A 15,279-nucleotide genomic window follows, 5' to 3' on the forward strand; every position below is an offset into this window, starting at 1 on the left:
CGCTGTCATCCAGATGCATAAATTAGAGTCTTACAGCAGAATTCTGTATATTTACACACACTCATCCTCCCCTTTTTAAACTGGAGCTTACTACCAGGAGCAATGAAGCAAACGGTGCGATTATGCTCAAGTAATCAAGCAGAATAAGATAAACAGAAATCCTTGTGCGAGGAAAACTAATTGCACTTTGGTACAGAAGTACAGATGTAAAGAGCGATCTTAATACTTGTCAAAACTACAGCCGGTTTGTGTGTGATTTTCTCTTGTATTTACAGTAAGCAAATATGGCTATCACCTTGCATGCTGCCCACGGCACCACTGAGTGATCTTTATTTTATTAAATGCACCAGTAAGCAGCCAGCAAAACAAGGCTTATGGGTTACTGATAACCACTGAAGCTCTAATGAGAACTCCTTCGTTTTGTGGCCTGAGAAAGACTTGAAAAAAGTTTCTGGAAAATCCCGATTTAGATCACACTTTTAAATAAATTTTAACCCCTGTGCCACCCCAGAAGAAATACATTTTCTTCCTGCAGCAGGCTTCTATAGCTGCTCAGATGTTTTTAACAGCACTAGGTGCACTGCAAGCTCTGCATTCTGTCAGCTGCAACTCAAGCTGATTTTTTCTGACAAGGACGCTGGATGGTTTTTGTGCAGCCTAATATAGTCTCTGAACAACCTAAGGGTGATTTTCTACATCTGAAAACCAGGAAAATTCTACAGGGCTTCTCAATTACTGGCCTATATTCGGTATTCATAAAGCCAGCGTCTAAATGGAAATACTGAACATTTAGAAAAGGTAACTGACTTCAAAACGGCAGCTGTGAGAAAATCCCCAAACATTAAACCCCTTAATTAAAATAAGGCAAGTATTTTTTCAGGCATTTATTTATTTTTTTGAAGGAAGTTTCTTAAAATTGAAATACTTCAAAAAGCATAATTTTTATGGGCACTAATTAAATTCCCGACAATATTAGAAAAGCGTTTTTATAGTTTTAAACCTTCTATCTCTGCCTCCTGTTCAGTGAATTAGAAGAATTATTTGTTAGGCTTTTGAGTACAAAATCTAATATATAATAATATTCAGGAACAGCAGGTCTAACACAGGGTTGCTTATATACAGTATCCTAGAAATTTTATTTAGGGATCATCTATATAATTATTTTGTTATTTTGTGGCTTTTCAAACATTTAAATTTGCAGGTAGCTTAATAAAACTATTAAGGAGGATTCATTAAATAATGCAATAATGTAATCAAACTTCTTCTGAGTAATGTCAAAATCTTTCATCATCTGCAGTAAATAAATACCTTAAAATATGTTCTTAAGCAAAAAGAATACAAAAAGTTAAAAACATTAGAAATATCTCTTTTCAGAGTGTCAAATTAAGGTTGTTCAAATCTCAAAAGCTATGTATATTGGCACATAATTTTTACTAAATAGCACCAAAAATGACTTAGCATACATTTTTATAGGAAACCAGGAAATAAATGCTAAAACACACATTGTCTTAAAGGATCTTTTCAGGACTGAGAAAAGGAGTATTAAATTGACAGAATTATGTTAGCATAAACAAAGGCTGTATCACGATTATACAGTTGGAAAAATAATTAAGCAAATTATTCCAGCTTTTGTTCACAGTTTCTTTTTCATTCACCTTTTTTCAGATAATGAAATGTGCACTACTTTCACAGTCAGAAGGATTTTTCTCTGATTTATTAATTACAGCTTGCATACACACAGTGGTGTCTCAACACCATCTTTGCTTGTTTTCTGTATACTCTGTACATTCTGCTGTGGAAAACACTGCCACTGCCATATGTTTACAGCAGGTCTCGGATAAGCAGTTTACTTTCAGCTAAAGGTTTCCATGGAACTACAGTAGTATCACAATAATAAGAGCTGTAATTTATGCACACTCTGAGCACTGCTCCGGATTAGCTAAAACTGTTATTCACTGCTTTGGCTGTGCATAACTCCTAATATAATTTTAAAAATTGAAATAGTTCTGCTGCAACAGCTAACAAAAATCTTTGGGAAACTACATGCAAGATTAAGCACCATTACACATTTTGAAGATAAAACACTTGAGAGGCTACATGACTTTTTACCAAAATCAGTTTCATATTTTACATGCCACATGTACCCACATTCATATCTTTAAATGAGCAAGTGCTGTACCCCATAGCTGAAGAAATAGAACATTATTTTTTAGATAAAGTTTATCTAGCACATAATTTAGCAGTTTATTCACCTTACTATAATATATGTTTTCCCGTGTTCTCAATTTAAAACTTGGCAGATCAAAAGTATTGATTTCATGACAAGTTCAGCTCGCTGGTCAGATGATTGCCAAGGCTCCCCTGCATGTGAATTCCCCAAAGCCTGCCTGTTGAGATGTACATCTGATTGAGCCATGCCTCAGTAATGCGGCTTGACAACATGCAAGGAGTTGCCATGTTTCCTTTGCAGCCTTAATGCACTTTGCTGAAAATTTTCCTAACTCAAGACTGGTTAGGCAAGGGGAAGCATTTAGGAGGTATATTCCAAAATGAAATCAAACGCTGCTTTATAGCAGATACCCAACTGGAGGGTGAGCTGCTAAGTGCCCTAGAAACACTCAGGGCAGACTTTTTGCATTGCTAAAGACAGAACTTACCGTGGTAATCCTTGTACAATGGATTGGTTTCTCTCTCAGAGCCGATAAATGATTCAAGACCAACTACCACATCTGACAAGTTTGTTACACGTTCCATAATTGCTTTATTCTGTAAGACATGGAAACAAAATACACATCCTATGTGATGAAAAAGGTAATTAATGTTCATAGAGTAAGCCTTGGTCTTCTCAATGACAAACTGTGGGGGGAAAATAGGCCATCAATACTTAGAAATTATGTTAGAAGGCTTTTTTCTTAAAAAAAGAAAGACTTAAAATATCTGTCTAAAGAAAACAGACATTTGACAAGGATAAACCACAAAAGGGCTAACTTAGCACTAAATTAATATTTCCCTACATCTTCATAACAAGCATTTGCTCACATCAGTGATACTTACAAGCCATGTGATAAGCTTATCTCTCATTGATTTCTCCTTTGAGTCTGATGCCCAGTTTTTGTTTGGGTTCTGAAAACCTTGGGTTTTAATACACTTAGGCATATCATGTCTAATATTTTGAGCAAGCAGAACCCCCACAATTACTCATTGTGGCTATCAGATAAACATGGAAAACTCAAGTAATTTCTTAGCATTTTCCTCTCTAAAAGTTTCTCTCTACACAACATACAAATCTAAAGCTTCAAGCAGCAGTACCATTTCTCAATATATGTGTGATTTTTAAGTGATGCCTTAAGTCTTGTGCTACAGTGTACTGTCATATGCCTTAAATAAGCTGTTTTCCACATGGTTTTCTTTACTTAATTTTACATAGCAGAAAGTGACATTCAAAGGTCACAACAGATCTTCAGAGGTAAGTCAGAAAAAATGTTCTTAAATGCTTTGATGATGTCAGTATTTAATGAGAAATAAAAGAAACACATCTGTGGTAAAAAGCAAAATATTTCTTTAAGATAAGAAATAGTTATCTTAAAGGTATTTGGACAGCTGGTATTAAACTCATGTTCTTGGTGGTTGTAGATGCTACATTCATCAAACCTTCAGGGGTATCAAGACTAATCACCTCAAAATACCCATTCTAATTATAAGGAATTAGCTCTGTAGCCCCATGTTATACTTTCATATTTTCTATTAATTTTAAAGTATTTTGTACATTTTGAACTTCTTTCATAAACTATATGACTGATGCTTATTCTGAAAGGTCAATTTAAATACTGGTAAACTATTTCATAATAACAATTTATCAATTAGGAGCAGAGAAACAAAAACATCTCCAGAGATATTAGAATAGTCCATGCATTGTACTGACATTCAGGTTTATTAAAATGGTGATCAATATCCCCAACTGCTTTCGTGAACCCACATTTCAATAACCATTATTTTCTAGCCACAGAGAAGCTTACAAAGCAGACACGAAAGATGAAAATTTCCTGGTCCTGTCAAGGAATAAACTGAATTCTGTTTTCTGACCAGTACATGAAGTTGTGGCCTGCACAGCCCAATTTGCTCAGGTTACCAGGCCTAAATCCACTGATCCCATGGTACCTTTACACCCCCTCCCTTCCCCACCTTATGGGCCAGATGGCATCAAATCCTGGGGAGGGGTCTCTTTTCAGAGCCACTACTTGTGCACAGGCCAAGAGCATCCATCCCCATGGAATCAGGGAACCTTCACTTTACCTACAAAGTCCAATGACAGATAATGATAAAGTAGTGTTATACTACAGAATTTCCTTTCTGAGGAATAACAGAAGTGATGTGAGGTAAAAGAACACTGCCTACACACCAATCCCTAGACTTTGCTATTATATCTGCCCCTGAAATAGTAAAGCTGACTTGCAAATCACTTCCTCTTCTAGGAAGAGAGAGACAATATATTATATTTTAATGGAATCTTTTGGTCACATTATTCTATGGGGGTAATCACATAAAGACAGTATAAATATAAATCTGAAGTAGACAGTGACCTCTATAAATCCACAGACCAGAAATTACCATCTTTTGCCAGTTCTTGAGGAGGCTGCTGCATGCTATTTGTATAAGTAAGAAATACAAAACTTTCATATAAATAAATAAACACTGATGATTCCTGGAAACAAAGCTAAACAAACTCTTGATACAGAAAAAATATCCTATCATTTGAAAAAAACATTTGCTGCCCACTAATGTTTTTGCTTGCCAGTTTTGATAACAATGGGTTACAAAAACTGTGGAAAGAAAGATGCTCAACCATCAGCAACATATCCTCATCACTGACAGTCCTGCAAATCATAAGAATAGAATCTTTCCTATTTGGTTTTAATTCTGGAAAGATTCAAGTGAGAGACAACATTTCAATATTTGCCTGATGATACATACTTTAACATGTTGCTTTCAGCTCTTCCTTTGAAAGGATTTGCTTTCTGAAATAGTACTCTCTTTGCCCATGTTGATTTTGTTTTTGTTTTTAAAGTGTCAAAATATTCCCCTGGCTTAATGCAGTGTATCTCGGGAAATATTTTACACAGTGAATTGCCACACCAAACAGACATTTGCTTATGTGGCATTGTTGCCATAGATCTGTATCTATCATGTATTTCCTAGTTTGCAGTGTTCAGCACATTAATGTCCAATCAAAGCTGACGTCAGCACACAGATAGTTGTGATGTATGGCATACTGACATAAACACAAATCATGTTGCCCCATCTGGGCTTGAAAATTTAACAGAGCTCCAGATCTTCCTCCAGCCCCATACAAATCTACCTCCTGCTTCTGGCATAAACTTGGCAGCTCTGGAGGTGAGCCAGGACATGGTTAGGAGGGAAGCCAGGAATGGTGAGATTCAGGGAAAGAGTTTGTTGGCAGCTAGAAGAGGTATTGTTTTAAATTATACTAAAAATGGAAAAAAACCCCCAAAACCAATCCAGTCTTGGAAAGTTTTCAGTCTTGCTAGATGTACTGCAGTTTTTCTAAATTAGTTAGTTCAGCCAAAATATAATTATTCTAACAACATGGTAGCAATCCTGTTGTGCAGGCTGGGCTGGGCATCCATTCTATATCTTACCTTTGTAACTGTTTTTTTTTGTGCTACTGTTTTAGACAGACATTTTAAGTGCAAACTTGCAATATTTGGGTTCAACCAAAGTGTACTTTCAAACATGTCAAGAAAATCCATGTAGTGAGCTGGCTATGGAAATGGGAACTGTACATGTTTAACCTGCTTTGGGGAAGGGCAATTATGGAAGAAGATTCCTTTGTCTTACTAATTCAATTCCAGAAGGTACATACCTTTGAGTAATTATCTGTGCATGTTTAAAAATATTTATTTACAAAAAAAGCAGTTTAAAATGTATCATGTTCTGTGTTTGAGTATGAAGCATGGTACTCTACCAACACAAATTCATGCATAGCCTGTATGCTCAAACTGACACACTGAAATTAATATTGTATGTTTCTACTGGATTGAGTTCTTAATGTACCACAATTTTATCATTACTACTATTAATCAAATCAATCTTGGTTCATCTGGATTCTGTATTAGGAAAAAAATCTGTCTTTTCTACTCTGCTCTAATTTCTAGTTCTCTGATTTCCTGTTAAAATTTTACTAACACCCAGAGATACGCCCTCTCACTTTGTCAGTTTTTAAAAAATGAAAAACCTCACAAAATTTATGTAATAAAAATATTTAAATTCTCAGTCCTTGCACTGCATAAGTAAAAAAAAAAGCCAGAGAATGGAAATTTTTCTCAGGACAGGTTCAACTTTTGTACATAGTACATATAAACAATCTCAAAATGTAACAGGAAAATAAGACACTCATGTTAAAGATCTACAATGAGATACAATTACCACCTATATAATAAATACCTGAATCACATGGACTTTTTGCACATATTTGCATCCGTATTCTGATCAGTACATTACTATAATTTTAATATGGACTTACTGCATTGAAAATAAGGTATTTTAAGCCCATGTCTCTTTTCAAAGAGACATTAGGCCTATATTTTTGTAGAGGGCTACTTCTGTATCTTTACATTCTGGTAATATAATCCCATCACTGGTTTTATTTTAAAACCTTTAATTAAGAATGAACACCTTGAATCCTACTTGAGTTTCATCCCCTAAAACATTACTTACAAATATTGTTTGTATTGGGACAAAACCCAGTTTAAACAGCAAGCTGCATACATTTCGTATGACAGCAGAGTATTCAAAGAGGAGTTCAGATACTCCTCCCACATCTAGGTAAAATTGTATTTAGAGGCAACAATCTCTGTCATTACCAACAGGTGAATCCAGAAATCCTGACACTTCATTTGAAAGGTCTCAATAATAAACACCAAGCAAGTTCATGCAAAGTAATATGAATCTTATGAACTTAGACCAAATTTTTGTGTGTGAATTTTCAAGAAAAGCTCAAAAATTGGTTGTATTTTCAAAAAAATTCTTTTACGGTCATAAAGCTGAAGTAAGCTTAGCACCATAATGGAGAGAGCCACACCGGACTAAAATGAAACAGTGGTTGGATATTCCATAAATGAAATAGTTCTTGATATTTTTGAGAGATTATCACACAATTATGTGGTAATGACTTCATAATCCACAAATATTTACCACTTGTCATTACTACTTAATCTCCAAAGGATTTTACACTGGAAACACAAATTATTAAGAAACATGGCTTAAATATTTATCACAATTTGTTAATAATTACTGGTCAAAAAATTGCAGAATTACCCATACATCTTCTTTTGGTAAAAGAAGTTAGGTAATAGGCCCTTATACTGGTTTTATAGCGAGATACAGTTTGTGTACTTTTTGATTATTCACAAATCCCCAAAATAAATTATTAACAACTGCTCTGCCAAAAAGTGTTATTCCATAATTAATAAAGACTGTAAACTATAAAATTCAATACATCTTCTAACTCCAAACTGATTAGCACTGTTTACAGTGTTTGCACACAGCAAATCTACTAATAGAATGTTGAATTTTGGCTCTAAAATGAATGTACACTCAGGCCACTGGAATGCAAGACAACCAACAGTACATTAACAAATTTTGGTGTGCAGAAATCTGTACCAATCTCACAAGAAAATGGAACACAAGTGCGATGTCTTTGCTGGAAGACAGATACCCTAGAAATAGAGGATTTGCTACAAACTACAATGCCTTCAGTCATGAGAAAACCACACTTGGGGATTCTGACTGATTAAGCATCTTCTTTGACCTCTGAAGAACCTTACTGACTATATTAGAACTTAGGTATAACTCTCCATCTGTATGGCTGAAGCCAGAGAAGCACTGATTTTGGTTGACTTGTTTAGAGGTACAACATTAGCTAATTACATTAACTAATTTAAAGCACTAAATAATACCTTTGAAAAATTTTATACAAGCTGCAGAAGCAAAGAGAGGACATGTAGTGAAGACAAGAGCAGGCAATTAGATGCAAGATCCTCGTAAAAATGGGAAGAGAGTAACAAAGCATCTGTTGGTCAATATGTTACACAACATATTAATTCCAGATTTTGGTTGCTCTCTTAAAGGTTGCTCTTAATAACATTTGTCCTGATAGTTGTCTCTGCTGTGGGAACTCTGCAGTGTTTTTGCATATTACCATAAAATGTCAGACGAAGGTGGATGGCACTGTATACAATTAATTTTGATAAATTTTCAGGCAGAATAATGAGCCAGGAAATAAAAACTAGATATCACACACTGAAAAAACCAAATCTTTGGATCTTCACTGAAGATGGACTTGTGTGTTACTTGAGCTATGAAAGCATCTAGGGCCAGCAGACCTTGGCACCTTACAAAATAAGATATCTGTTTTGCCATTGAAGGGAAGACCTAAGTGAAATGAGGGAAATAAGGGAAGGCCAACAGTGAAATGAGAGGCTACTAAACAGAGATAAATTAAGCAAGTCAATAACAGTCACTGCTGCAGCCTAAAAAAAATGAACCAAGTCTAGTAGTTTAAATCAAATGTTCCATCTGTTGATCTCCAAGTGCCTCACAAAAGACAGGCAAGTGCTGCATTCCTCGTTTACAAGTCAGTAACAAGCACAAAGGTGTCATGTGAGCTGTCCAAAGCCAAAAGCCAGTCAACAGTGAGCTGGGATCCCAACTCAGCCTTTCATTGTAGCTCTGTCTGCCCCCCTCCATTTGAGGCTCGGTTTAGGAGGCTGCATCCATGGGTTTGGGGTATCAGCAAAATACTTGGTGGTATCACGAAGATGGTGTGGGAGTGGAAGCCCAGAAAGCTGGATGCTGAAAATCCTGTTATTATCTGGCTGAAAGAGGTGATAGATGTACAGTGTGTTACAGGGTGACACTTTTTGAGCTGAATCCTGTCCAGTGCTTTTCTCTTCTCTACCCTTAGCATTCGGTGGCTGAAAGCACAGGCTGCAGGTGACTATGAATGGTTCTGGGGTGTGGGGCTCTTGTACAAGTCCTACTGCACTGAGTAGATGAAATCAATCTGATTGAGCCCTTCTCCAGTGAAGGGTGAGTGGCTGGGAAGAAATCAGTACAAGATCTGGGCTAAGATGAGCCCAGCACCTTCCCTGAACATTATCTGGTTTTCACCAATGAGACTGTTTCACTGTTATAAAAGCATATAGAGAGAAATCTGTAGGTCATTATTTATCTTTAGTCATTGAAGAAATGAACTGACCATTTGAGCAGATTCCTCTAGAAAAATGAACACAGAAAATATGCCATGCTACGAGTTGGTCATAGAGCAGTAAAAACCAGAGATGTAAAAGCAGTCTGAAGAGGGAGTCATATTAAAAAAGAGCCATAAAAAACCTGCTGAAATTACATATTTGAGACCAACTGGCTTAACTAAAATTCTGTGACTCCATTGGGAATCATTCGTTATAAGAAAAAGGTTCAGGAGTTCCCTTTGTTGCCATTTTGCCTGAAAAAAATGTCACTGCAGTTTGCTTACCAATTTAGAAAGGCTAACACTCACTGCAACTTTAGCTCTTTAAACAGTGAATCACATTTTATTCCCAGGTGACCAAAAAGAACCTGCACTATTATTTCAATTAATAGTACACAAGTATCAAAAGGAACATCTAACTGATGTTGATAATCGAGTGGCAAGATTCTGAATTTTAAAATCATTTAAAAAACTAATCCCTTATCCAGTCTAAAATTATAGGCTGTCATCAGGAGCAGGCTGGCAAAGCTGGGTCCAGATGGGAAACTGGCTGGGCAATAAGAAGAGGTAGGGTGGAAATGATGGGTAGGCTGGAAACGATGGGAACCTAAGGAAAGACATGACTGCTCCCTCTGCTGGCAAGGTCCTCCCCTGCTTTAATTTTTAACTAATGAGTAGGCATTTCTTTAATTATTTAGGATCTAGCCAATAAATAATGCAGAATGCTCCTTCCTCAGTCTGTTGCTGTGTGTTTGCACATTTTTGAACTTATGGTGCCCTATTTCACTAGAATAATTTGCCATAGAATTAAGGCTCAGATGGATGTCTAATGGAGAGTTACTGGCTTTATATTTTAATTCTTCATAAAATGAAAAGCAAGATTAAGCTATTTAACCTTCAAAAGATTATATTTTACAATGTATACTAATTTCATATTTAATTTACACATTTCATAATATTATGACAAATTGCTTGTTATATCTTACTCTAACAAGAACTCCTTTATGTCGCAGTAAAATACCATAAAATTAAATATTCTGCAATACAAACATACTAAATGACACATCCTACCAAAAATGTATCCTTCTTCCATGCGAAAAATTCATGACCAATGAATTCAGTGATAATGTTTGTATTGAAACTTAATTAAAAGATGAAGATAAGCCATTCATTACTTGATTTGTGATATAAATTAATAGCTGCAGTAAGAACATTTAGAAAAAATCTGTTCTAAGATTTTGGCCTACAACCAGAAGCTCCCAGAACAGGAGGGATCAGCTTTTTTTGCCCACTGTTCTCATCTGAATCCTGGCTGAAAAGCTACTCCAGCTCCCAGCTTTCCAGAAGGCTCCATCCCAGGAATCCTCGCCTGCCATTTGGTTTGCTGATTTTAATCTCACAGGACTTTCTTACAGTGGCTCCACTATGCTGAACTGGCACTTGCTCCTAGAAGTGAGTTATTATTAAACTTGTAGGTCAATTGTGGCACTAACAACTCTTTGGAAGCTTTCAGCCACGGTGTACAGTTTGCTGGTCTAATTAAATATTAATTCTAAGTGTTACATTCTGTGGCTAAGAGCTTTTATTTTCCATCATCAGTCTGGAAGAGAAAGAGGTTACAAGGCTAATTTAATCTTTTTTTTTTTTTCCCCCTAGCATTAAAGCTTAACTACACAGGCACAAAAACATCATTAAAGATGCAGTATTCCTTTTTATTATGATTACATTCTAATTAATAGAGAATGTCTAAACAAAAAGTGGTAGAATTGGATTCTGAAACTTCAGGATTTTTAAACAACACTGAAAGTTCCCATCAAAATGTTTCTAAGCACACATTGCATAGAAGTTCAATATTTGGTTCTGTGAAAATCATTTAAGATGGAAAATACATATGCAAGGATTTAAATGTAAAATAGTTTTACACAAAATTATTGTTCTTTGTTCTGAAACAGAACAGATAAACCCTATAGTTAATGCTAGAGTCACAGGGCTTTCTTTTTTTTCCCACTCAAGAAGCTGGACTTCTACTTAAGCAAAAAAAATACTGCTTTGGAAAAACTATGTTACCTTCCATTTTCTGAAATAATTACTTGCTTAAAGCAATAAATACTTTGTCCTGTATTATTTAAAGTCACTCTTCTAATCTTTACTTATCAGTGTCCAAATGGGCTCAATACATGAGCCTGTTCCCTTCTGCTTCCATAACAGTTGTGTCCATGTCTGGACACTGGGCATTATATTAACTACTTAGTCCAGTAGCCAAAAGATTCCATATGCTTGAACAGATGACTATCTCCATACTGTGATGGGATATTTAACTGTTTAGGTCTAAGCTGTAGTTAAAAGATTTGGTTCTAAATCTTACCTAATTTTCATAGGTGTATTTTCAATTTACATGCACAAAATGCAAAATAAAATCACAATGTTGCATGTATTCGTGCACTTCTCCAGTTTAACATACGCTTTTTGGGAAAGCAATATTTTTTTATTAAAGAGAGATGGTGAGGATGTGTATATAGTGTCCTAAAAAGTAAAATTTATTAAAACGACAAGGCTGCTCTAGGCACGCAACTTTAACATACAGTGATTGTTCATCATAATACAGTTAATTTGGTTAACAGATAACTAATATGTGGGCACAAAAAATGCTGCAGATGTATATTGTATTTGTTTTTGAAATGGGTAGTTATTACCAAATCAGAAGCGATAGTGCTAGAACACAGCCTGTTGAAAACCAAAACCTGATTGTATGAAACCATGAAATACTTCTATTTCTTCTACAGCTTGATTAGCAAATACATCAACAATAAGAGAAATGAAAAAAAATACTGTTTCCCAATTTAAATTTTGAATAGGATACTTCCCTGAGCTTCCTACTCAATCAGAATTTTAAAGATACTTTTATGAATGTCTAAAACCCAAAATACTCATATCCTAAAACCACGTGGGTAACCCAAAATACCTGTCATAAACTTACGACTCTTGGTATTTATTTGTACAGTTGTTAAACTCTATTTCTCACATACAACACAAAGCAACACACAACATTAAAAAGCAAGTAAAAACCCCCAATATAGAAAAATACTATGACCATTTAATCTTTGTGGTTTCTATCTTGCAGAAAAATTTGAAAGCTTCCTTAACCATGATATAGAAAACACATGACACTGTATCTCAATACAAATCTGCATGCAGCAGCCATCTCATCAAATACATTTGGAGGTTATTCAACTTCAGACCAGTGAACTCTCAGAAGTTAGAGCTCTAAGGTAGGCAATCACTCTTAGTTCTTATCATAGGAATAAAGATTTCAAGCTGTGAGAAATTCACCAGCTATAGGAGTTCACATCTTATAATCCTATATTAGCAATGGATTCTAAAGCACTCCATTGCCTGACTTTGAGTTTAGCTGCTAAATCACTCGGTGTGAACACAAAAGGCTTTGGATGTGAAAAGGTTTGTTTCTGAATTTTTCTACACTGAAATGTACAGTAACCTATGCGCTTCAGTGAACTCCAAACATCAAAACATTAATATTGTAGGAAATCAATTTTTTAACATATTGGATGAATTAATAAAAATACCTTGCTAAACAGAACTTCAGACTCTGAGGACAGGTTCTGTAAGAAGACTTATTCATACTGACTTTTCATTAGTCAATTAATTTCCCTTGGTACATGCTGACTAATATGGTTTTTAGTCCTTACGAGTAATACCAGCTTTGAGTTCAAAATAAAGGATGGCTTTAACAAGTGCTATGCTTTCCCCACTGAAAATAATAATCTACTCAAAAAAATACCATTTAAGTGATACAAAATTGGGAAGAACAGGAATAGAATTAAAAACATTATTTAGTATTTTGAGGGAAAGATGTTCTTGGATTTACCAATGATTTCTAGTAAAAAAAAAAAATACAATGGGAAAATATTTTAAATTCTTATTTAGGGCTTTCCCAGTATAGACCAGCAACATTAAAGTCCTTTCAGTCACACAATTGCACAATAATTCCTTCTCTAAATTTAGGTATTAAAATGCACAGATTATCAACACACAGAAAAAGAATCCTCACTTGCTTTCGTAATATTCCTTAAACCTGGAAATTGTAACAACAAATGAAATGCCTCTTCAATCTGCCCTCCTTGATCAATGCTAGATTTTAAAAATGGAAGTAATTTTCCCTTTTCAAATGTACCATATGATTTCTTAGGCACAATGCATTTTCAAGAAGCAGTAGGAAGACTTGAAAAATAACCTTCCATCAACTGTTTTAATCACACTTGTAAGTAGCTCAATATTTATTATCTGACAGACAGTGTAAGATAAGAGTATGTTCAATCGGTAGAAAATATCAATCAAGTAAAACTTGTCACACATCACCTGAATAAAATTCATAATTGGATAACTTTTTTGTGTCATTTTCTTGAAACCCTCTTCCAGAATAATGTATTCCTATTTTTGTGGTTGAGAAAAGAGAATTTTCTTTCTTCTTCATGCATTGTTTGCCCTAGAAGTTTCATCAATAAAACCCAAAAAATCTGTGCTTAGTGGACTACAATTTCTTTCAATTACTCTGAAAAAACTCCACGCACAAACAGAAGTTTTTTGCAAGCTTGTGTCTTTTACTAAAATACAGCCTTAGAGAACATCATGAACTGTCCCACCAAGCTGGATGAATGAGCATTATCTTTGGATAAATGCAATTCCAAGTTATTAAATCCAAGACAATGAATTGCTGGAATAATGAAAGAGCCACATTGGTGCATGTGTATCACAGAGGGGAAAACATCAAGAACAAAATCAGTGTTTAATGCTCTGTAATCACTGAAGAGTCAAACCAGACACGAGGATGTAGGAAAAGTAAACGAACAATAATAGCATTACTGTATTATGTTACTGTAATAAGGTAAAGTGACTGGTTAGAGACAGATTAAGGAGGCAGCATGAGAAAAATTACAAACCAGAATACAGAAAATATGAAATAGGAAGGATCATTTTAATGTCTCACCAGCCAAGAACAAAGATAATATATGAAAAGTAAAGGCAAAATTAAACTTTGTGAAAAAGAAAGAAACCAGGTAGATTTAATTTGTGAACTCCCTGTCACAGTACAACATGCAAAGTATTTGGCAAAATACATAAAAGAAAACAATTTCAAAAAAAATATATACATACATATATAAATACGCATTATTCATATACTTTATATAAATCCAGAACTAGTCTGTGTTGAAAAGACATTGCCCCTGTCAAAAATCAGTACTACCAATTGTTTTATTTCTCCTTCATTGGAGTAACTGAAGTACTGGAGACTGACAGACAAGGTAAGTTATGTCACTACTGAAAATCTACTTTTTCATGACAAAGTAAAGATGGAACTATTTTTATGTATATGTCATCCAGACAAAACTTTGATTAAATGTGATTTTGAACTTATATGTCCTTCATAGAAATTATACACGTGAAGAATTTACTTGGAGACCACCCGATTAATTTAGTTAGGGGCCAAACTACAACCTAGGAAATACAGGTACAGTAGTTCAGGGAAAAAATGGGGAATTTACGACATCTTCAGAAAAACAGTGTGAATTCTCAATGCCTTCAGTGCACTGACTTGAAGATTCAACAGAGGAAGTATATGCTAGAACTGACTGATCAAATCAAATACGTACACACTTGGAAAAACATATCCCTCTCTCTCACTCTGTTGGAAAGAAGAGACATTTTCTTTACTTTCTGAATGCAGCAAGACCCCTCAGCAACAGAATGGTGAGTAGCTGTGCTGTGAGAATGTGAGCAGCTGCTGTTATTATAAGGAAGGTCCGTCTGCGGCGCGAGCCGGAGCGAGCACATGTTCGGCTGTCCTCTCATCTCGCCAGCCTCACCAATTAAGCAGTGCCAGGGAGGCTGGACACATGCTCCCAGGGACTCTTTAACAGGCTTCTTGGAGAGCGCAACAACTACACAGCAGGGCTCTGGGAACTCAGTAATGTAGGCTAGGAGGAACCCTCAGC

At 35.4% G+C, this 15,279-nt stretch overlaps 1 protein-coding gene across 6 annotated transcripts in view; it reads right to left on the minus strand.

Annotated features, from left to right (window-relative positions):
* Positions 1 to 15,279, minus strand: part of ELP4 (elongator acetyltransferase complex subunit 4) — a 136,603-nt gene that overhangs the window by 75,466 nt on the left and 45,858 nt on the right. For all 6 annotated transcript variants that reach the window (XM_042035522.1, XM_042035516.1, XM_042035520.1 and 3 more), the window contains one exon: positions 2,658 to 2,766. In XM_042035522.1, coding sequence (XP_041891456.1) covers positions 2,658 to 2,766 — 109 coding nt within the window. The remainder of the gene's footprint in view (positions 1 to 2,657; positions 2,767 to 15,279) is intronic.

The sequence above is a fragment of the Corvus kubaryi genome, unplaced genomic scaffold, assembly GCF_017639235.1.
Source record: "Corvus kubaryi isolate FWS band 111438036 unplaced genomic scaffold, C.kubaryi_AGA036_p1.0 37384, whole genome shotgun sequence".
Lineage (NCBI taxonomy): Eukaryota > Metazoa > Chordata > Aves > Passeriformes > Corvidae > Corvus > Corvus kubaryi.